At 61.9% G+C, this 23,346-nt stretch overlaps 1 protein-coding gene across 1 annotated transcript; it reads right to left on the reverse strand.

Moving 5' to 3' along the window:
- Window positions 1-670: 670 nt before the first annotated feature.
- On the reverse strand, window positions 671-22,339 carry LOC144948349 (uncharacterized). The gene is made up of 14 exons (XM_078877776.1): window positions 21,980-22,339; window positions 18,138-18,982; window positions 14,934-15,948; window positions 13,511-13,642; window positions 13,035-13,139; window positions 12,003-12,218; window positions 11,692-11,862; window positions 11,326-11,508; window positions 10,989-11,129; window positions 10,306-10,413; window positions 7,130-7,250; window positions 4,566-4,693; window positions 3,912-3,982; window positions 671-3,622 (listed from the first exon to the last, which is right to left on the reverse strand). Exons 2-14 carry the CDS (start codon window positions 18,344-18,346, stop codon window positions 3,256-3,258), a joined length of 2,967 nt encoding a protein of 988 aa, XP_078733902.1. The 5' UTR covers window positions 18,347-18,982; window positions 21,980-22,339; the 3' UTR covers window positions 671-3,255.
- Between the last annotated feature and the right edge of the window lie 1,007 nt (window positions 22,340-23,346).

The following is a 23,346-nucleotide window of genomic DNA, read 5'->3' on the forward strand; positions in this document are numbered from 1 at the left end:
CAATACGGGCGACAAACATTTTGTTCGTCTATTTGTGTTTCTCCCTTGTGATGGGACTTTGTAGGATGAACGTGGGGATTTATAAGGGCACGGGGTGACCAATAATGTGTGAATTGTTCTCTAACAAGGTAGGGCACTGATAAGGAGTTGACAGGTATGGAGACGGCTCAGCTGAATGAACACGTGAGGCTTCCATACCGTCATTGAACATCGTCCGGTGTTATTTATTTTTCATTTAAGATGCATTAACCTAAAGCTTAGACACTGCCAAGCAGAACAGTACGACCCACCACGCACGGTTGCAGTGAGCTTCGCTCACAGTCAACATTAACAACGTTAACAACAGCAGCAGCAGCAATAATAATGTGTATGCATAGCATCGTCGTTCATGGAGAAATCGCAGGTGAAATCGCCGCTCTAGATTATGTGAACCCCCCCCTCACCCCTCCCCCCAGAACCGGCGTCACCAGCAACGATTGCCCGAGCTCTGCTGGTCCTATCATCGTTGGGAACGTTTGGTCAACTCCAGTGACGATTTTATTGAAATCTAGCGTTGATTCTGCGTCTTTTGGACACACACCGTGAAGTGGATTTTTTTGGGTCATTTAAAAACAAACGCCCCCCCCTCTGTCCCCGCCCCCACACCCCCCCCGCCCCCCCACCCCCCACGGTAGAGTTGTCAACTTGCCATGCCACGCCACAGCCATCCATCGGTGGTGGTGTCAGGATGATGGTGCAAGTCGACCAAATTTTTGCAAAAAACCATTGACGGAAGAAAAAAAAAACACAACACGCAGTGCCCTGTTGGTGTTCGGCAGGCGACGTCTTCTACGTGGACGCAGAGAGAGAGAGCGACGCCGAGTCCGCGTGTCCCAGTGCAGGACTCGTGCGGACGCGCGAGAGGCAAAGCGCAGCCCCGCAAGTGCTCGCCCGCGTCGCCGCTGCCGGATCCGCGCTTACGGAAAGGAGGCATTTTTGTTGTTGTTGTTGTTTGGACCAAATCTTTCACACTGGCCGCGCGTTCTTGGGAGACGACGTGTGACTACCCACACTTTACCCCACCCGTCATCTTGACTGCGTCCTCACCCATTTATACTGCTGGGTGGATGGAGGCGAGGCGGTGGCAGTGGGCACGGAGGGAGGGCGAGGAGGATTTCAGTCACTTGCGCCGTGGTTTCACGACCGGGCTTGCACTCCCAACCACACGACGAGGAAACGCTCGGGGGGGGGGGGGGACACGGCGTCTCAGGCACCTCGAGACAGAGGTCGCAAACGGGTTTTGATTCCTTACCCGTACCCGGCCGCACCAGGGTCGCAAACGGGTACCCTTACCCGGCCGTACCCGTACCCTACCCATACCCGGCCGGGTACGGGTAGGGTACGGGTATCGGGTACCTGATTGCGACCTCTGGGATGAAGCCATGTTGCAGGCGCGGGTGGGTTGATTCTAGGAACTTGAATTGTGAGAAGAGACAAGACGTTGAGAAATGAGTGACAAACAGTTACTCACCAGTGACTCACGGTCTACCCGTAACCATACCCGGCCGCACCAGGGTTGCAAACGGCTACCCGTACCCGGCCGGGTACGGGTAGCCGGGTATCGGGTAGGGTACGGGTATAGGGTACCCGGTTGCGACCTCTGCCTCGAGACGAGACCTGCAAAATCGCCGTTCGACCCACGTCAATCGCGACCGAAGACAAAGACCCCCCCCCCGCCCCGCCCTGTATAGGCTGTAACAGACTGTTGGGGCAAGTGCCGAGAGAGAGTGGCAGCACCTACAAAGGCCGGCACGGCGCACGAGGGGGGCGGGTGGCCAGCACCACGCCCGCCGGCGATGTTTACGCAACGTATGAGGTACTCCGTTTGAGGCCGAGTCGACCTAGGGGAGGCTCAGGACCGGTTCAGATAAATAGGGGTCGCTGGCGTTGGTGGGCCGTGGGCGGGAATCGAACTCGGCTTGCCGGGTTCGGAGCGCGCGCTCGAACCGCGACACCAGCGCTCAATTGGGATCGCACAGCGGCTGTCATCGCCCCCTACTGGCAGCCGACTGGCGCCCGCTCGCAGGCCACGTGCCGAGTCACCTGGTGCCACGCAGGGACAGCTGCTGCTGCTGCTGCCACTGGGGGTGCCCGATGGAACGCGTTGAGATGCTGTCACCTAAATCGCTCGGAGACCCCCTCCGCCTCCCCCCTGTGAATGGCTGAGAGGAGAGCAGCGCTGTCAAAATCACATCGCTCACGTGATCACAGCGTCATCGCCTCCTCGCAGATGAGGATTGACGCTGACGACACGTGTCTGTGACTAAAGAGAAGTCTGCTCCTGGAGCAGTGTGAGGGGTGCATCAGCACGGAACCTCATACTCCAAGAACAACGGTCACCCAGCACAGCCGCTTGAGTGCAGTACAACGTCACGTGTCCGCCTGTACCTCAGAGACCCCGTCGGGTCGGACTGGAACCCGCGGAGACCCAGCACGCGCCATCGAGAGGGATGCACGAGAGGCAGTGAGCACGTCAACAAGGGGACCTCTAAAATCAGCGCGGCACGGACACGGCACGCACTTGCCGCAAGGGCCCGTTCCACCCGCGCCACCCATTCCATCCATGTCACCCGTTCCACCCACGACAACCCACACCACCCGCGACAACCCGCGACACCCGCGCCGCCAAGGTCAAGCGAGTCCACAGGGTGATTGGGATTCTGTTTGACAGCAGAAGGAGAGGGGAACGAGAGCGTTCCCGTCAGCAAACCCCGACGAAGCCCACTCGGCGCTCTGCACGCGGCAGTTTCCAAGTTCCGTCGATGAGGTTCGCAGCGAAGAGAGAGTGCAAAGGGAAATTATTGCCCCCCGTGAAGCATCATTCTAAATGTGCAAAACTTGCTCCGTGTCGTTCTGTTGATCTCCCGAGTGTGTGCGTGCGTGCGAGTGTGTGCGTGTGTGTGCGTGCATGTGCGTGCGTGTGGGTGTGTGCATGTTAGTCTTCGGCAGGCAGTGCGAGGAGAGCGCCCACAGGTTATTTCGGTGCTCCCGTAACATGGAAGGCGTTAAAAACGCCGCGCGGTGGAAGGAATGGAGCGCGTCCGTAGACGACGTTCCTCCAAGGAGATGGAACGATGAAACCGGCTCGTGCGCGGGTGCTCGGTTGGGGGCGTCGCATCGCAGCATCGCGACGGATGGCGCCGGCCTGGGGAGGCGCCTTCATCCAGCAGTGGACAGAACCTGGCCGGTGACGAATTGGACCCTGACTTTGCGACTTCAAGAACAGAGAGGGATGAGATCAGGAGCGAGGTGGGGCCATCGCATCGTGGGATCGAGAGAGACGATTTTCGGGAGGCCTTCACATCCGGCAGTGGAGAGACCACGGCCGACGACGACGAGGAGGACGAGGAGGGCTTCCACGTCCGGACGGCGGCCGCGCCCCACGGCCGCGGCGGCCTTCACTCGTCCTGGCGCGGCGTGGCGGCCTTCTTGCCGTTGTGGCTCGAGGCTCCGCCGCCCGCCGCCATCGCCGCCCTCTTCTTGGTGGGGCCCTGCCTCGGGGGCTGGGGGAGGCCCGGCTTGGCGGCCCTTGGAGGGCCTCTGCTTAGCGGGCTGCTTGGGCTGCTTGGTCAAGGCCGCAGCGCTGCGGGGGAGCGAGAGAGGTGACGGCGCGGCGGGGCATGCGGTGCGTCGCAGGGCAACCCCGAGGAATGCCCCTCACACAACGATTTCGATTTAAAGCTTCCGTGACTGCAGGGATTCATATTCTTGGTTCTTTCGGTAAAGTCGCGTAGAAGGGAAATATTCTACGTGACTTTGCCGAAAGAACCAATAAAGATGTAACACGTTGTAGTATAGTAATAATAGTAATAATCAATTCCAGCCACTCTCAGTCCACGACTCTATCGCTACGCGCCGACTTCTGAACTCACCTGGCGGAAGTGGACACGGCCGTGGGGGGCGACTGCTGCCGTCCGCCATCACCGTCCGAGCCCGCGGCCTTCTAAACGACACGCGGACAAAACAAAGATCCCCCGTGTTGTTAAGCGAGCGCTCTAGAAGAGCGGAGACCGACCGCGACGTCCGTTCTGCCCCCTGGCGACGCCGCAAGGCGACTGGGACTTCTCAAAGCGTGAAGCTGCAACACGGCGACACCGGGTGGGTAACGGTGCGATCGTCGCCGCACCTCGGTGACGGGCGGCCCCCGCTAGTTGTTGCCGACGGTGACGACGTGTTGGCTACCAGGATGTCGTGGGTTCGATCCCGACCCTGACGCCTGCTGCTGTATATTTGGAGTCTGCGTGTTTCTCTCTCTCTCTGTCTCCCCGTGGTCGCGTGGATTTTCCTCCGGGCCCTCCGTGTTTTCCCTCCAGGTTTAGAATCAACGTCACGCGTTTCCATTATTTCCACTACTCGGCCGCCATTTTGACGCGATGGCAAGCCGCCATTTCGTTTAAAAGCTATCATTTGTGGCAGCCCAGGTGGCTTTCTTAAAAAAAAAAGAGCCAGAGATAGCTCAAGCGGGGCCTTGCACCTGCTAAAATAAAATAAAATGTTTTATGTTTGGTGTCGGTAGCCAGCGGTACCTTGGCCTCGAGACCGTTGCTGAAGGCCGCCGCGGGTGGGCGACTCGTGTCCGCGTCGCTTCGCTCTCCGGTGGCGGACCCCAGTGGAGGGGAGCGAGTGGCAAACCGAGGGAACTCCGGCAGCAAATCTTGACCGGGAGGGGGGGGGGGCACGCAACGGCATCGTGTAAGCCTCAACAGACTGTTTGGGGCGAGCGTGGGGAGGTGAGGGACGTGGGGAGGTGAGGGGCGTGGGGAGGTGAGGGGCGTGGGGAGGTGAGCGAGGGGCGTGGGGGAGGTGAGGGGCGTGGGGAGGTGAGGGGCGTGGGGAGGTGAGGGGCATGGGGAGGTGAGGGGTGTGGGGAGGTGAGGGGCGTGGGGAGGTGAGGGGCGTGGGAGGTGAGCGAGGTGAGGGGGGTGGGGAGGTGAGGGGGCGTGGGGAGGTGAGGGGCGTGGGGAGGTGAGGAGCGTGGGGAGGTGAGGGGGGGTGTGGGGAGGTGAGGGAGGTGAGGGGCGTGGGGGAGGTGAGGAGCGTGGGGAGGGTGAGGGGGGGTGGGGAGGTGAGGGAGGTGAGGGGGCGTGGGGAGGTGAGGAGCGTGGGGAGGTGAGGGGCGTGGGGAGGTGAGGGGCGTGGGGAGGTGAGGGGCGTGGAGAGGTGAGCGAGGTGAGGGGGGTGGGGAGGTGAGGGGGCGTGGGGAGGTGAGGGGCGTGGGGAGGTGAGGAGCGTGGGGAGGTGAGGGGGGGTGGGGAGGTGAGGGAGGTGAGGGGCGTGGGGAGGTGAGGGGCGTGTGGGAGGTGAGGAGCGTGGGGAGGTGAGGGGCGTGGGGAGGTGAGGGGCGTGGGGAGGTGAGGGAGGTGAGGGGCGTGGGGAGGTGAGGGGCGTGGGGAGGTGAGGAGCGTGGGGAGGTGAGGGGCGTGGGGAGGTGAGGGAGGTGAGGGCGTGGGGAGGTGAGGGGCGTGGGGAGGTGAGGAGCGTGGGGAGGTGAGGGGCGGTGGGAGAGGTGAGGGGCGTGGGGAGGTGAGGGGCGTGGGGAGGTGAGGGGCGTGGGGAGGTGAGGGGCGTGGGGAGGTGAGGGAGCGTGGGGAGGTGAGGGGCGTGGGGAGGTGAGGGGCGTGGGGAGGTGAGGGGCGTGAGGGAGGTGAGGGGCGTGGGGAGGTGAGGGGCGTGGGGAGGTGAGGGGCGGTGGGGAGGTGAGGAGCGTGGGGAGGTGAGGGGCGTGGGGGAGGTGAGGGGCGTGGGGAGGTGAGGGGGGGTGTGGGGAGGTGAGGGGCGTGGGGAGGTGAGGGGCGTGGGGAGGTGGGGAGGTGAGGAGTGTGGGGAGGTGAGGGGCGTGGGGAGGTGGGGAGGTGAGGGGCGTGGGGAGGTGAGGGGCGTGTGTGGAGGTGGGGAGGTGAGGGGCGTGGGGAGGTGAGGAGTGTGGGGAGGTGAGGGGCGTGGGGAGGTGGGGAGGTGAGGGGCGTGGGGAGGTGGGGAGGTGAGGGGCGTGGGGAGGTGGGGAGGTGGGGAGGTGAGGGGCGTGGAGAGGTGAGGGGCGTGGGGAGGTGAGGGACGGGGGGAGGTGGGGAGGTGATGGGCGTGGGGAGGTGAGGAGTGTGGGGAGGTGAGGGGCGTGGGGAGGTGAGGGACGGGGGGAGGTGGGGAGGTGAGGGGCGTGGGGAGGTGGGGAGGTGAGGGGCGTGGGGAGGTGGGGAGGTGAGGGGCGTGGGGAGGTGGGGAGGTGAGGGGCGTGGGGAGGTGAGGAGTGTGGGGGAGGTGAGGGGCGTGGGGAGGTGAGGGGCGTGGGGGAGGTGAGGGACGGGGGGAGGTGGGGAGGTGAGGGGCGTGGGGAGGTGAGGAGTGTGGGGAGGTGAGGGGCGTGGGGGAGGTGAGGGACGGGGGGAAGTGGGGAGGTGAGGGGCGTGGGGGGTGAGGGGCGTGGGGAGGTGAGGGGCGTGGGGAGGTGAGGGGCGTGGGGAGGTGAGGGGCGTGGGAGGTGGGGAGGTGAGGAGCGTGGGGAGGTGAGGGGCGGTGGGGAGGTGATGAGGGACGGGGGGAGGTGGGAGGTGAGGGGCGTGGGGAGGTGAGGGGCGTGGGGAGGTGAGGGGCGTGGGGAGGTGAGGGGCGTGGGGGAGGTGAGGGGCGTGGGGAGGTGTGGAGGTGAGGGGCGTGGGGAGGGTGAAGGGCGTGGGGAGGTGGGGAGGTGAGGGGCGTGGGGAGGTGAGGAGTGTGGGGAGGTGAGGGGCGTGGGGAGGTGGGGAGGTTGAGGGGCGTGGGGAGGTGGGGAGGTGAGGGGCGTGGGGAGGTGAGGGGCGTGGGGAGGTGAGGGACGGGGGGACGTGGGGAGGTGAGGGGCGTGGGGAGGTGAGGAGTGTGGGGAGGTGAGGGGCGTGGGGAGGTGAGGGGGGGGTGGGAAGGTGAGGCACGTGGGGAGGTGAGGAGTGTGGGGAGGTGAGGGGCGGGGGGAGGTGAGCACGCACGCACGGGGTAATCCGCTCGTCTCCCTGCTCGCGAGGGCAGAGCGTTTTTATTATTTACCCCGCGCCGAAATCCGCAGCTCCCAACGTGAACTCGCCACGCGGGCGGCCCGGCACGCCGTGCGTCTCACCGTCATCCCCCTCATCGTCGTCTATGTCGTCGTCGAGGAGGAGGAGGTGGTGGTGAGCGTCGTCATCGTCGTAGTCGTAGCGGCCGTGGCCTCCGTTCCTGCTGCCCTCTCCCACGAGCTCCTGCCCGGAGCACACGGCACACGACACATGAGACGCGGAGACACGAGACGCGAGATATGCCACTCAACACACGTGACACACGACATACGGCACGCGACACGCGAGACACACGACAAGCGACACACGAGACGCGAGACACGTGACACGACATGCGAGATACGACACGCAACACGTGACACACGACACACGACGTGAGACGCGAGATATGCTACTCAACACACGCGACACACGACACACGAGACGTGACATACGCGTCATGCGAGATGTGCGACACACCTACACACGACACACGACATCCGGCACGAGACACGCGAGATACGCGACACACGAAGGCACACGACACCGCACGGCGTGAGAAGCTCTGCGTGGTTTGTGCACCGATGGCCTCTTTCACGGAAGGCCGAGCGGTCGCTCGCTCGCCGCTTCTCGCGGAGGTTGGCGGCTCGAGCCGGCGGACGCCCCCTGCCTAATGCCGCGGGGGGGCGTAGCGACCAAGACCATAGAAACTATATATACACGCGCACCGCACCGTCCGTTTTCACTGTGGGTGCCACTACAGATCCCGTGACGTCGTTCGGAAAAAGAGTAGGCCTCGTGCACCAGTGTCACCCTTGTACTTTGCACTCCTATCGTGTTTTTGTACCGTTCGCTGTTGTAGCGTTCTTACCCCGCCCCTGGCTGGACATCTTTGTGAAAAAAATAGATTTATAGCTCCAAAGCCCCTCACCTCCCCCCACCCCCACCCCTCACCTCACCACACCCCTCACCTCCCCAAGTCCCTCACCTCCCCCCCACCCCTCACCTCCCTGCTTCCCTCACCTCCCCACGCCCCTCACCTCCCCCCACACCTCACCTCCCTGCTTCCCTCACCTCCCCACACCCCTCACCTCCCCACGCCCCTCACCTCCCCCCCACCCCTCACCTCCCTGCTTCCCTCACCTCCCCACACCCCTCACCTCCCCACGCCCCTCACCTCCCCCCACCCCTCACCTCCCTGCTTCCCTCACCTCCCCACACCCCTCACCTCCCCACGCCCCTCACCTCCCCCCACCCCTCACCTCCCTGCTTCCCTCACCTCCCCACACCCCTCACCTCCCCACGCCCCTCACCTCCCCCCACCCCTCACCTCCCTGCTTCCCTCACCTCCCCACGCCCCTCACCTCCCCACGCCCCTCACCTCCCCCCACCCCTCACCTCCCTGCGTCCCTCACCTCCCCACGCCCCTCACCTCCCCCCACCCCCTCACCTCCCCACACCCCTCACCTCCCTTCTTCCCTCACCTCCCCCCACCCCTCACCTCCCTGCGTCCCTCACCTCCCCACGCCCCTCACCATGCCCCTCACCTCCCCCCACCCCTCACCGCCCCGCGTCCCTCACCTCTAAACCCCAGATGACCCAAATTTACACTGCGCACTTCCACTGACGTGCGTAGGATTATCGCTGTTGACTCGCCGCTAAGTCGTGTTAATTAAAAGATGGTGGGCTGAGTGAATCCCCAACACCAGGCCTTGTGACTCACAAGCTTCAAAGTGTCAATGCAGCACCCGGGACACTGCACCAACTCACTCGATCACCGTCAGCCGTTGTCAATCCATCGCTGGATGAATGCCCTCCGCGCGCCATCGACCCGTCCCCTAATGCGCCCGAGAGGACACGGCCATTGGGTTGGGCGCAATGAGGAAATCGTGCAGCGTCGTCTAGCTTGGAGTGCTCCAAGCTAGACGACGCCGGGCCTCGGTTTGGTAAGAATGCCGGAGCCCATTCCTCACCCAACTCCTGGGGCGCATCCCTCGAGTGTCAGAACGTCGCTGTGACTGGGCGTTGCCGTCCGTGCGAGCGATCGGTGCCTCAGTGTCGACCACAAAACGGCGGGGTGGTGGTTTGGGGGCGTCGGACGCGGCGCCGTTACTTCGACGGCGTCGCCGCTCGTTTGGCGATGTTGTCGCTTTGCGTGTGCTGCTCTGACAATTGCGTCCCCCGGAAGTTCGGTCGCCCCGCTGCCGTCATGGGGTGCGTTCTGGCAACTGCGGCGGGTCGCTGGGCGCCATCGCAGCGGTACTGCTCGTGCCTCACATCAACAACGGCCCGGGTTCGATCTCTGACTCGGGCGCCTGCCTTTCTGTGTGGAGTTGGTTCGTTCTCCCCCCCTCTTCTGCGTGGGTTTCCTCCCGGTTCTCTGGCTTCTTCCCATCGCGAAACAAACCGCACAATGTCACTGTTATTGGCCCAAACAACATCCCAATGCTGAAGAAATCACCCTGCAAATTACTCAATTGGGATCGCAAACTACAAAAGCAGCAGCAGCATCACCCTCCCAAGCGAAAACTGGGCAGGACCCTCCTGAAATAGAGTCTTGAGACTCAGTGAAGCCTCCCTTGGTAAATACACGGAATCGTAATAATAACGATACATTTTGCAGCACTGCCACTATGTTCTGCTGCCCACAGTGAATCGTCGCAGCGCTGAACTAAACGTTACGATGGGAGACGGACCAAGACGGACCAAGACGGCCCGAGACAGCCAGAGACAGCCAGAGACAGCCAGAGACAGCCAGATACGGCCAGAGACGGCCAGAGACAGCCAGAGACAGCCAGAGACGGCCAGAGACAGCCAGAGACAGTCAGAGACAGCCAGAGACGGCCAGAGACAGCCAGAGACGGCCAGAGACGGCCAGAGACGGCCAGAGACAGCCAGAGACAGCCAGATACAGCCAGAGACGGCCCGAGACAGCCAGAGACAGCCAGAGACGGCCCGAGACAGCCAGAGACAGCCAGAGACAGCCAGAGACGGCCAGAGACGGCCAGATACGGCCAGAGACGGCCAGAGACAGCCAGAGATAGCCAGAGACGGCCAGAGACAGCCAGAGACAGCCAGAGACAGCCAGAGACGGCCAGAGACAGCCAGAGACAGCCAGAGACAGCCAGAGACGGCCAGAGACAGCCAGAGACAGTCAGAGACAGCCAGATACAGCCAGAGACGGCCAGATACAGCCAGAGACAGCCAGAGACAGCCAGATATGGCCCGTGCAGCCCAAACGGAGCGAGACGGCTCTCACCTGGAGGAGCTTCTCCTTCTGGGCGAGCTGGGCCTTCAGCGCCACGTTCTCAGCCACGAGCTTCGTGTCGACACCGCCTCCATCCCGGCCTCCTTGGTGAGGCCTCTCCTGCCGAATTTAGCACGTGCATCATCGTCAGTGGCAGCTTCGTCATCAGCGTCATCATCATTATCACGGGAAGCCGCTGCGACATCCTCGTCGTCGTTAGCAACAGTGTCTTTATCAGCATCCTCATCATGACGAGTGACATCATTGTCATCGTCAGCATCACGAGCGGCAGCATCATCATTATCATTCGCTTCGCATTATCCTCATCATTGCCATGAGCAGCAGCAGCTGCTGCGAAACCCATATCATTAGCGCCATCATAATCAGCAGCAGCAGCAGCAGCACCCTTACCATCATCGGCATCATGAGCAGCAATATCAGCATCATCGGTGGAGAGCTCATGGCTGCTGCCGATCACAGTGATGACGAGAAGATGCCAGAGTGGAGCGCTCAGCGGCGGCACAGGTAGCACAGGTGGCGTGGGTGGCAGGCGTGGGGCGGGTGACACGGGTGACACAGTTGGCGCGGGTGACACGGGTGGCAGGTGTGGGGCGGGTGACACGGGTGACAGGTGGGGCGGGTGACACGGGTGGCAGGCGTGGGGCGGGTGACACGGGTGACAAGTGGGGACTCACTGGGGCCTCTGTGTCTCCAGGCACCGCCCGAGCAGCGTCGCCCGCCCCTGCTCCGCGCGGAGATTGGACCGCGCTGCGCTTGAGCCGCTCGATCTCGGCCCTCAGCTCGCCCTCCGCCGTCGAGGTGGCTTCCGTCTTCTCCTGTGGAGAGATCGGCACGGCGACGGCCACGGGGGGGGGGGGGTCAACGTCACGGAACGCGCGGCGGCTCCCGCCGACGGTAGCGGCCGCCCCGCGTCAACGGCGCGACGGAAACGGCATGGGGGTCGCGGGGGTCGCGGGGGTCGCGGGGGTCGCGGGGGTCGCGGGGGTCACGGGGGTCGCGGCGGCGCCGCACCTTGAGCAGGCGCTCCTTGTCCACGACCAGCCGGAGCGTCCTCTCCACCTCCTCCTGGTGCTCGGAGAGCTCCCGCGTTCTGTCGACGAGGGCCTGCTGCAGTTGGCGCTGCTGCTCCACGCAGCGCTCCGTCGCCTCCGCCAAGGCCTCGTCCCCGCCGCTCGACCTGCTCCTGAGCAGCTCCTGGACGAACGTGGAATTTGGCGGCGTGACTTTTTTTTTTTTTTCAAACGTGGACCAACCCCGACGCCGACGGCACGCTGCGGCCTGCTCTTTGCGAACGACGTCACGGGTTCTCTAACGTCCACGGCGTTGCGCGCCGCGGTAAACAATCTCAGAGAGGGAAGGGATGGAGGCCTTCCGCACCTCCGTGTCGCGGAGCTTCCTGCGCAGCGCCTGCTCCATCTCCGCGATGAGGGCGTCCTTCTGCCGGGCGGCGCGCGCGTGGCTGCTCTGCAAGCCGTCGATCATCTCCAGGAACGCGTCGCTCGATCGCTTCAGCTCCTCGTCCTTCTGCTTGAGCACCGTGTCCAGGCTCTGCGTACGACAACGGGGGCACCGTGACGCGCGTGGCGCACCGTGGCACGCGGTGCCGCCCACCACCGCCGCCGCTCGGTAAACGCAAAGCTGCCGCGGTCGTGCCGCACGGCGCTCCGGTGAGATTCCCGGTCGCTCACCGCGATGGTGGACTCGTTGCTGGAGAGGACGCTGCAAAGCCGGCGGATGTCCGTGTCCTTCTCCTCCAGAGCCTCCCTCAGACACAGCAGCTCCTTCTCATCCTTCCCGTCCCTCTCCTCCCTCCCGGCCCTCTCCTCCCTCCCGCCCCTCTCCTCCCGTCCGTCTGTCCCCCGCGCACGAGGACGATCCGACGGACCGTCTCGTGTCTCGGAGGTCTGAAACACGGCAACGGTTCAAATGTGGGTCAGGGAAAGGCCTCCGTCCACCCCGGCAGCGCCGATGGCCACACCACGGCGAGTCTACGATCGGCAGCTCCAGTGCGGTGGTCGTCGTGGTGGTGGGGTAAAGTGTGGGTACTCTTACAGGACACCCGGCCGGCGTGGAAGAGTAGGCCAACGCACCCTCTAGCGGAGACCCGTCGGTCGGCAGTAGCGCTAGCGAGCAATTGCAGGGGCTGCGCCCTTTACCTTCCACCAAGACAAGCCGGCACTCGCCCCCGTCTGGCAGTGAGCCAATGGTGGAACTCCACGTTCCCGTGGCGGGGACGAGTCTGTCCTATTCTTGGGAAAAACCACCGCTGACTCCGCACAACGTGGGGAGAAGGATGGGCGGCGCCGACCCACGCCCGTGACTGAAAAGTCTCCCACGGCTCTGATTGCGCGTCTAATGACAGTCGCAGCCGGCCGTGCCAAACTCATAATTAACCTTCATCGACAGCCATTATCTATCAACTGCTGGATGCAGGCCTCCTCAAGCCCATCGCTGGCGCTCACGATCGCTCGACGGCGGTGGGACATTCGTCCAGAGCGTCGGGAGAAAGAGGAATAAATATGATATAGGCAGAGACATCATAGGAGGGAGATTATAGCAGCGACATCATAGGAGGGAGATCACAGCAGGGAACAGTGGCCTTTGCCCAGACTGTTGTCTGCTAAAGGTATCCCCCCCCCTCCCGTCGCACCCCCCGTGTCACCGCTGGGTTTGCGTGCGGTTTGCAAAGGGATGGCCAGTCACAGGGGTTGAAGACTCACCACGGGAGCGGAGCGTCCTTCCGACATCCTGTCCTTGAGTCGCGTGACGAGGTGGCCCGAGTCCTCGTCGCCCGCCGCTCTCTCCTCCGCCATCCTCGCGCAGTCCTGCGGGCCCCGCTCACCGTCACCGCCGTGCAAGACAAAGCGGCCGCCACCGGCGCAGGAAGAACCTCCGGCGGGGGTACCCACACTCTACCCCACCGCACGCGACCTGCCGACCGACTCACCGCGGCGTAAACATTTCTACTGCCGGGCGGATTTAAGGAACCGGCACCGTTGTTTCAACCGCCGCGCCCGGGACGTGAAATCGAACTGGGGACACTGTGGAATGTGGGTGAAGGGGAGTGGCCGTCGCTGCGTGGCACGGTCGCGATCTCCGCGCGCGCCGCCGCGCGCCGCAGAGCCGCACGCAAATCAAAACCGTGAACGGTCGCATCGAGCGGCACACGGGTGCGGGAGCGGGGGAGTGGCGGCACCTCCAGGAGGCGCTCGCGGAGGCTCGGCTCGCCGACGGCGCTCGCCAGGCTCCGCTCGAGGTCCCCGGTCCGCGTGGCCGCCCCGCTCTCCTCCCGCTGCCGCGTCATCCGCTCCAGCTGCTGGCCAACATCCTGTGCGGCGCGCGGGAGAGAGACGCGTGAGCGGTAGCCGTGTGTGACTGCGGCGAGTGGGAGAGAGAGAGAGACGCGTGAGCGGTAGCCGTGTGTGACTGCGGCGAGCGGGAGAGGGCGGCCGTTGAAGGCCTCTCCCTGCGCTAACTAACTCTGGGTGGTGCTCATCCGTGGCGGTGTGCCTGAGACAGGTGGTGGGATTTCCATATTCCTATGGCAAGGACAAGTCACTCCATGAGATGAGACACTCGTGACTTGCTATGCGAGTCTGCGGGTCTCTACCCGAGTCTGTGGGTCTCTACGTGAGCCTGGTGATTGGGCGGTGTGGTGGCGCCTTTATTAGAATTGTTCCTCTCTATCATCATCGACATCTTCTTGGTTCTTTCGGTAAAGTCATGTAGAAGGGAAATAATAAAATAATACAAATAAAACATAATAAAATACAATTCTCACGACATTTCTGCCACAACGCAAGCAGCCGTCCTCAGGTGAAGAACAGGTATGTCGGAAAGATGCTGTCTTTCGTCTTGAGAATTGTATTATTATTATTATTTTATTATTTCCCTTCTACGTGACTTTACCAAAAGAACCAAGAAGATGAATCCCTGCAGTCACGAAAGCTTTAAATCGCAATCATCAACATCATCAACATCATCAACATCATCATCATCAACATCATCAACATCATCGTCGTCATTGTCGTCACCCAGTCACCATCATTTTGCAGGCTTGCACATTCGTCCCGAAGCCCCGGTGAAGGTGCCGTTCTATTCGCGAGAATGCGGCAACGCCGTGAAATGGGGTCGCGCCGTGGCTGGGTACGCACCCAGCTTAGGGCAGAATTAAAAGGGCATTGGCCGGGCAACGGGGGCACACGGAGCATCACACGCGGCGCCGCGTGGCACTCCGCGGTGGTGACGTGGCAAATACACGGCTATGAAATATTAATTTCAGCAGCGAAGCATAACTGAGACTGAAACGTGGGGCCTTTCTCAAAATCTGGAGGATAAGAGCGACATCAAAAACTATTGCATATATTCTTTGGCTTTTATAATTCACTGACAAATATATTTATTAAAATAATTTGCAGCTCTGTGTTAACCACCTGTTGGATGGATGGCATTTAAAAATAAAATCTTGCCCACTGCTTCAAACAAATAAAATTAAATAAAAATGTATTTTTTAAACCGCCCATCCCTGCCGAGCCAGATCCACCCCCGCCGCGACCCCGCAGGTCACCACAGGGCGCCGGTGGCTCCCGAACGTGAAACAAACGCAGCTCGCGCCGTACCTCACGGCAAGCGCCGCGCTCCTCCGCTCCGACGGCGTCGCCCTCCGAGAGCTCCGGCGCCTCCTCGCGGCGGGGGCTGCCACGCGGCGTGCTGCGCTCACTGCGCTCGCTACGCGTCCGGGCCGAGCCGCCGCCGCCGCCGCCCCCCCGCCGCGACGGCGTGGGGATCCCGCTGCCCTTGGGGGCGCGGAGGCCGCGGACGCCGATGCTGCGCACCAGCTGCAGGGAACGGGCGAGCGCCGGCGAAGGCGGCGGCGGAGGCGACACGGGCGAGCGGGCCGAGAAGACGCTCACGCTGTCCACCGCGTCCTCGCAGTCGCCATCCTCCTCCTCCTCGGCGATCGACAGCGCGGGCACGGCGCCGAAGGACGCCAGGGACCCCAGGGACACGGACGAGCCGATGGAACCAACCGCCCCCCACCCCCGCCTGCCGAGGGAGCCCGGGCCCACGCCGCGGCTCCGTCTCGCCGCGGAGGAGGTGCCGACGCTGCCGCCCCCGACGCTGACAGAGCGCGACACGGACCAGGGCGACCGGGCGCCCATGCCGGCCGCCACCTTGCGCGGGACCTTGCACACGGACTCGTAGCGCGCGTCCGGCACGCGCAGCGAGTCCACGCTGACGCACCGGCGCATGGCGTCGGCGCCGCAGCCGCTGGGCGTGGAGCGGCCCGAAGCGGGGCCGTGGCGGGGCGGGCCGCGGCCTCCCGGCGCGCTCTTGAGCGGCGTCGAGGCGAAGGAGTAGGAGCAGGAGCTGCCGCCGTCGCCCCCGCCGCCGCCGCCGCGCTCGGACCAGCTCTCGTACTCGGAGAAGGCGGCGTCGTCCTGCAGCAGCTCGTTGTACGCGACGCGGCTCGCGTCCAGCGAGCGCTGCCGGGCCCCGCCGGGCCGGCCCTGGCCCGGGTTCGAGCGGCCGTACTGGAAGAGCACGCACTGCGCCAGCTTGTCACGCTCCGTCGCCAGCTTCTGCATGCGCTCGATGGACAGCGCCTTCACGCGGTTCATCACGCCGTCGTACCTGCGGTGCGCGCGCACCACGTGCATGACCACGCGTCGTCATTAGCGGCGTCTCCAATAACGACGCTACGTACACGGTGCAAACGAAGTCCAACGTACACACAAACGTGCTGCGATCAGGCGAAACATAATCCATCTCCAGCCGCCTTGCGCAATACTTTCCATAATTGTTTTCCCCCTCCGACAAAGTTTTATTTTCGCGCAGATTTCTATTCGCTTTCATTACCGTACTCAACTTCTGTCGCTGGCAGTCCACGTCCCTGCTGCTGCCAATGAGACTCCCATCATGCCCTCTCGAGTTCTCGCCGGGGTTGAACGAAAACAGACGTGAACCCTCGCTTAGCCCGGAGAGTCTCACCGAGCCTCAACAACTGATGTTCTGGGGGGGGGGGGGGGTCCTACCGAGTTTTCCACAGTGGCGGGTGGGAGGGAGGGGAGGGATCATGCTGCTGCTGCTGTTGTTGCTCCTGCCGCTGCCGCTACGTACGATCCCGATGGAATAATTTGCACGGAAAATGTTTTCATAGCATTGGGATATGTGGCCAATGCCAGTAACACTGTCGTCTGTGGGTTTTCAGCTATGGAAGGAACCCAGGAGGAAACCCACGCAGAACAGGGGGAGGACAGAAACCCACTTTGTTGTACTGCCTACGGTCCTGGGTGTTTCCCCCCAGGTTTGTCCCTCTGGTTGAGGAGGCAGCCGCTACTGTCCTGGTAAAGCTACAAATCTTCCCCCGTACATTAAAAGTAATTTTTTTGTCAGTCGCATCATAATGTTAATAATACACCTGTGGGAGGCCCTCATCCAGCAGTGGATTGATCATGGCTGGTGCTGATAATGATGAACAACGCAACACTCAAGACAACGACGCTCGCTCGTTGGCCTTCCCTCCTCTGGTTTCGGGGTTGTTGTTTTTTCTACCCTTGGAGGTGGCAATCCACGTACCGGCTACTCAAGCCAAACTCTTGATTAGGTGGATGCCAAACACGAAGATTCCCCCCCCCCCTCGTCTCCCGTGTAACCTTAACAGACTGTTGGGGCAAGTGCTGTTAGCGAGCTGCACCTATGAAGGCCGGCACAGAACACGAGGTGGTGGGTGGGTGGGGAGCACCACGCCTGGCCACCTTTGTCTCCCCAGTGACGATGTGTACTGCACACCGCACCAGGTACTCATTTGAGGCCGAATTGTCCTTGTGCGCACACGCGCAGATCCCAGCACTACGCGATGCACCGACCCCACGTTTAGAAGCGGCATGCGTCTCAGCCATCGCCACGCCCCGGGACGGGAGATGCGCACGGAGCGACCGGCAGAGCCCCGAGGGTTTCGGTGGACGCCGTCGCCGCCACCACGGCAGCCTCACTCCCCGCTCGCCGCTCACCACCTCCGCGCGGCATCCCGCGCGGAGGTGCTCAAGGCATGGGCCACATGCAAATGCCCACCGCCCCACGCAGACCGCTTAAGGCTATGGGTCTCCGGGTGAGTAGATGGGTCTCTTTGGAAGTTGATGACATGTCCTTGTGAGTCTATGTGTCTCTATGCAAGTCTATGGTATGTCCTTGTGAGTCTATGGGTGTCTATGCAAGTCTGTGACATGTCTTTGTAAGTCTATGTGTCTCTATGCAAGTCTATCACATGTCCCTGTGAGTCTATGGGTCTCTATGCTGGTCTATCACATGTCCCTGTGAGTCTATCGGTCTCTATGCTGGTCTTTGAAATGTCCTTGTAAGTCTACGGGTCTCTATGCATGTCTATGAAATGTCTTAGTAAGTCTATATATCAAACTGCGCACCACGTAGTAACGTCACTGCCCGCTTCAAGCATTCGCGGGCCACGTGTCACATCTCTACCATGAGGCTACTCTTGAAGTCGTCACCGGCTGGCTCGCTCGCTCACCAAACCCCACGTGAGCAGAGAACCGTCCGCAGCTCTCCCGTGGGCCACGGGTCGTACCGCGTGGCGTCGGCACGACGTCCGGCGTTTTCGCCGCACACGCGCGCCGGACGCGCGCATTCAATTCCGAGCCAGCTCCCGCCTGGGGTGTGGTGCGAAACGTCGGTACGATCCAAAAGAGAGCTGTGCAGCAGCGGCAGCAGCAGCACAACCACGGAAACCCGCGCGGGAGAATAACGCCGATAAACCCGGCCGGAGGGCAGCGGTGATGGTGGCAGCAGCAACAGCAGCAGCGCACCTGTAGACGCGCTCGAGGGAGAAGGCGCACTTCCCGCACGCAAACTCCCCGCGGCCATCTCCGCGCGCCAGCTCCTGGCCCAGGAGGTGCGAGAGGATGACGCGGAGGCCCGGGCGGCCCGTCGCGCTCTCCCCGCCGAAGATCCAGCGGCGCTGGCTCCCGCGCAGCTCCAAGCTGCAGATGCGGCAACGGCCGCCCCCGTCCGCCATTGCCGGCGTCGATCCGTCGCTCCTCGCCGAGCACTGCTGGTAGTCCGTGGCCCCAGGAAGGCTTTTTGCGGGCGAGCTAGGCCTGCGTCGGTGCCCAATGCCGCTGCGGGCCCATTTGGGAGACCCCGGTGGGAAGCGGTGGAAAGCGTGTGGCGAGTCAAGGGAATGTGAAGGCGAGAAACAGGTGGAGCGAAATTTTGAGAAGAGACTGAGATGCCAGGCGAGGTACAGAGAGAGACAGAGACGCAGCGAGATGAGAGACCCGCAACAACAAGGGGCAGGAGAGGAATTGGCGTGTAACGTTAACTATCTCGTGTTGTTTATTAGGATTTTAATTCCAGCGAAGCCTGGATTGCCCACCTGCCCTCACCCCCTTGAGCTGCTTGGGGCCCTATGCTTAATCTCGGTTTGCTTGTGCCTCTCGCTGCCACGCTTGCTCCCTCTCAGTTCCTGGTCCCTTTGGGGGTTGGCGTTGTAATTCAGCGTTGAGCGCTGGTGCGGAATGTTCGGAGGGGGAATGCAATCCCACCTCTCAATTGGTGGTCAATAAATTGTATTGCTTTGTGCGCGAGCTGAAAGGCCGCGTCGTAAATATTAGCACCACGTTGCCTTGCTGGGATTCAGAGCGAAGGAAGTCTGTAAGAAACACACACACACACACAGCACACGCACACGATGCATATTACTAAACCCGCGCACGACATCCAATAAGATTTCAACAAAACCTGTAAGCAAAACAAAACCGTTGAAGAAGTTTTCCCGGCACAAGGGCCGAAGTTTAAGTGACTTTTGTTGAACCAGGGGAGAAACCCAAGAGACCAGAGCAGGCATCTCACACGCACGAGTGACCTGGGCGGGCACAAAACGTGCAAAGGCCAACAACATAAAACATACAAAGCACGGCGGCGATGAAGCAAATAGAAATCGGAGCAACAAAAAAAACAACCGACGTTACGAGAAGGAAAATCGAAATGACTACGCGGACACAAATCAATAGCGGGTCAAAATAATTTCCGCGAAACGAACGTTGCCTCCCCCCCCCGAACCAACGACTCTGACGCTCTGAACGATTCGCGTTGCCGGCACGCCGCTGCCGGCAACTCTCTCGCCAGCCCGACGACTCCGCCGGGTCGCACGGTCGGGCGCACGCCAAATATTTGCCGGTAGCCGGGGAGAAGACGACGTGGCCGAGGTCTCTCTGCCCCTCCGAGGCGTCGTCATTCACGCCCCGAGACCTCTGCCAACAACAACCAGGGCGAGAGCGAGCGAGAGAGAGAGAGCCAGAGAGCGTGCCGGCAGGCAAACTCGCTCGCCAACAGCCGAGTCAATGGAGCCGTGGCCATCGGTGGGGCCAGACCCTCCAGCGAGGCCGCCGCGGTCGCCACGGGGGTCCCGCGGCGTTGGCACAGCGGGCGATGATCGATCGGCTCGCGCGGTTTCAACCCAACCGCGTGCGGAACACGTTGCCTACACACACCCCATCCCGGGACTTTGGCGTGCCCGCATGTTGTTTGCGTCTCCGCGTGCACGGTGGGATGACTGTACCCTCGGCAAGGGCACGGCATCAACCCGCCCCCCGTGTGTCCGAAAGCTCGCAGCCGCGCGTGGACGCGTTAATCCGCAAGTCAACCTGCGACGTGGCGGCCACACGGAGCTGGAGGGGCACGGGGGGGGGGCGGATTAACAGTTGTGCACTGTAGGGCGGTGAACGCGAGTGGAGAGGCCGAACCGGCACTTTGTGCTTCACGCGTAAACCGCGCGTTCACGCGTTCACCGAATTTACCGAGTTCACGCGAAAACCGAGTTCACGCGAAAACCGAGCTCACGCGTAAACCCAGTTCACGCGTAAATCGCGCGCTCACACGTGCACCGAGTTCACGCGAAAACCGAGCTCACGCGTAAACCGCGCACACGCGTAAACCGAGTTCACGCGTAAACGGACCTCAACGTATTCCCAACACAGAAAGTCGCTTTTGCACCGCACGCACGCAGACGAGACAGTCGTCGGCACTCCCTCTGCGTACGGCTGCCCTTGAGGTGAACGGCGACCGCGTGGAGTGCCCGACGCAGCGCGCCTCGGCGCCGAAACGTCGGGACTCCATGCGGACACAACAACAACAACCACCCAAAATGTTCCTTCAGCAACTGAATTGGGTTACCCGGCGCCAGGCAACCCGGACGCGCCACGTGGCGGAGCCGGGCAGCAGCAGCAGCCGAACAGCGCGCCGGGCTGAACAGAGGTGTCGCTTTCGCAGGGAAGCGACACGTGCGTTCTGAGTTCACGCGACATGCACAGATCCCCGGTGAAGGCCCCTTTCACAGACTGTCGGGGCAAGTGCTGTTAGCGAGCAGCAGCAGCAGAAGCAGCATCTATGAAGGCCGGCATGACACACGAGGGGGTGGTGGGTGGGTGGCTACATTCGGTGCGAAATTAGTTAAATAAACTTACACCACGCTCGGCTGCCTTTGTCTCCCCGGCGCTGACGTTTTACACACAGCACCGGGTACTAATTTGAGGCCGAGTCGACCTAGGGGGAGGCCCAGAACCGGCTCTCCGGGTTCACGGCGCAGCGCGCTAACCACTACACGACCGCTCCCCACACAGACACGCAGAGAGAATGGCAAGGATACAGTCAGACTAACGCAGATAAAGACAAAGATCCCGCGTACAGCCTGAACAGACTGTTGGGGCAAGTGTTGTGAGCGAGTAGCACCTTTGAAGGCCGGCACGGCACACGAGGGAACACACGGACACACACACACACACGGGAGAACACACAGGAGTACACACAGACACACACACACGGGAGAACACAGACACACACACACAGACACACACAGACACACAGACACACACACACGGGAGAACACACAGACATACACACACACCTGTTGGTGAGAACACACAGACACACACACACGGGAGAACACAGAGACACACACACACGGGAGTACACACAGACACACACACGAGAGGACACACAGACACACACACGAGAGGACACACAGACACACACACGGGAGAACACAGAGACACACACACACGGGAGTACACACAGACACACACACGAGAGGACACACAGACACACACACGAGAGGACACACAGACACACACACGGGAGAACACAGAGACACACACACACGGGAGAACACACAGACACACACACACACACAGACACACACGCCTGTTGGTGAGAACACACACACACACGGGAGAACACAGACACACACACACATAGACACACACACACCTGTTGGTGATGCCCCATCTCCGCAGACGAGGCAAAAGTCTCAAACGTCGGCGAACTCCTCCACAGCGCACGGCGAGCAAACAACCGACCCGCGGCACTCACCTCTCGAACCCAACACTTACTACCATACCCTGCTGCTCCGCATTGCTCACAGAGCCTTACAAGAAGTCAGCCGAGCGACCCTGTCCGACGGGACGCCGTCACGGGCTGGACCTGTCACGGTGGACGCAGAACCGAGCTCGGCTGGCCGGAGACATCCACCCCAACCCCTCGTCCTCGCTCGCTCGCTCGCTCGCTCGCTTCACGGGCTCCTCACTCATCCACAGCCAGTCGCACTTCGCATTGCCGCTGCTTGCTCCAGTTGTTCGCTCTTTGCTCTCACCAAGTTTCGTTTGAGTGGACGGGCCCCGAGTGGCACTTTGCGACCACTCCCCACACACCGCCGGAGTGAACTCGCAGCCCCGTGCCGCATGGACAGCAGCGAGCAGTCGCGCCCGCCCCTCGTTCCGACAATGCGGTCCACCTGTGGAGGAGGTGGTGGTGGTGGTGGCTCCTCCTCTAGCCAGAATGCCCCCCCACACACACACACCCCACCTCCCAAGTGTCACCACGAGTGTGCGAATGCCAGCGGCACGCCTGTCCCTTGAAGACGGCAAAGCCGCATTCCGTCGTCATTCCTCTTAAAGGACCATCACAACCACCAAGCCACCAAACCCACCATCACTAACCACACAGCCACAGTCAAACCCTGCCGCACCCCAAACTGTACCCACCACGCCTGTTCGATGTGGACGCAGCCGGCTGTAGGCTGGCGACTTGGGGGGGGGGGGGGGTTGGCCTCACTGATCTCACCTTACAGCCTCTGCCAGCGACACTCCACGCAGCCAGCCCACGGCTGTAACCGGGTCCACGGAGCTGGGTTGGGGAGGAGGGTAAGTGGCGAGTGGGGTGGAGGAGGAGGAGGAACGCGAATCGCCACGCACTCGGGGCCAGGGCGAGCCAGGCAGAGGACGGACGGGCACAAATGGAATTTCACTGCGATCGATATTTGTAAACCGGGCAGTTGGGGGGGGGGGGGTGGCCGCTGTTGATCCAGGACACAGACATCGATCCCGAGTTGTGCGTTGGAGGGGGAGGGAGTCACGTGGGGCCACCTGCGGTTATTGTGCCGATGGTACAACCCGCAGCTCATCGCCCCGTGATGGCCCGAGCGAGCACCGTCGTGACTGCGGCTGCGAGAAACTTGAATTTCCAGTTGTGTGCGCGGTGTGTGTGTGTGCGGCTGCTACTGGCAGGCTCCTGGAATTAGACAGCCACTGTTGTGAGCTACAGGGAGGGGAGTGGTGGAGTCGTGAGTGCGGTGGTCGTGATGAACCACGAGGACGGTCGATGCACCGCCCTCGCTGAGCCAAGCGGTGGTGGGAATTCCACAGGGCGCTGCCGAAACAAAATGTAACACAAATCACTCAGAGAATGCCGTGCAATGTGGATGATGGGATGTGTAAAACAGACTGACAAAACGCTTGAATTTTGATGTGGAGGGAGAGGCAAGGGCAGGAGGAGATGTATTTGCCTGTTTCATTATTCCATTGCTTATATCATCCACAGCCACGCGGGTGACCGTTGTTGAGCCATGGATCAACCCCTTACCTCCCTACAGACAGCCAACCAGCCAGTCAAACTTTGTCCACATGAAATGTTTCCCGCATTTGAGTGACTCCCTATAGCACGAGAGGGTATAGCGAACAT

This window comes from Lampetra fluviatilis, chromosome 49 (genome assembly GCF_964198595.1).
Source record: "Lampetra fluviatilis chromosome 49, kcLamFluv1.1, whole genome shotgun sequence".
Classification (NCBI taxonomy): Eukaryota; Metazoa; Chordata; class Hyperoartia; order Petromyzontiformes; family Petromyzontidae; genus Lampetra; species Lampetra fluviatilis.

Coding starts and splice junctions, on each gene's coding strand:
- LOC144948349 (XM_078877776.1), bottom strand. CDS start 18,346: ATGGCGGACGGGGGCGGCCGTTGCCGCATCTGCAGCTTGGAGCTGCGC. Junction 13,643..14,933: donor AGCGCGGCGCTTGCCGTGAG/GTACGGCGCGAG, acceptor CGCGCCGCACAG/GATGTTGGCCAGCAGCTGGA. Junction 11,130..11,325: donor ACAAGGAGCGCCTGCTCAAG/GTGCGGCGCCGC, acceptor ATCTCTCCACAG/GAGAAGACGGAAGCCACCTC.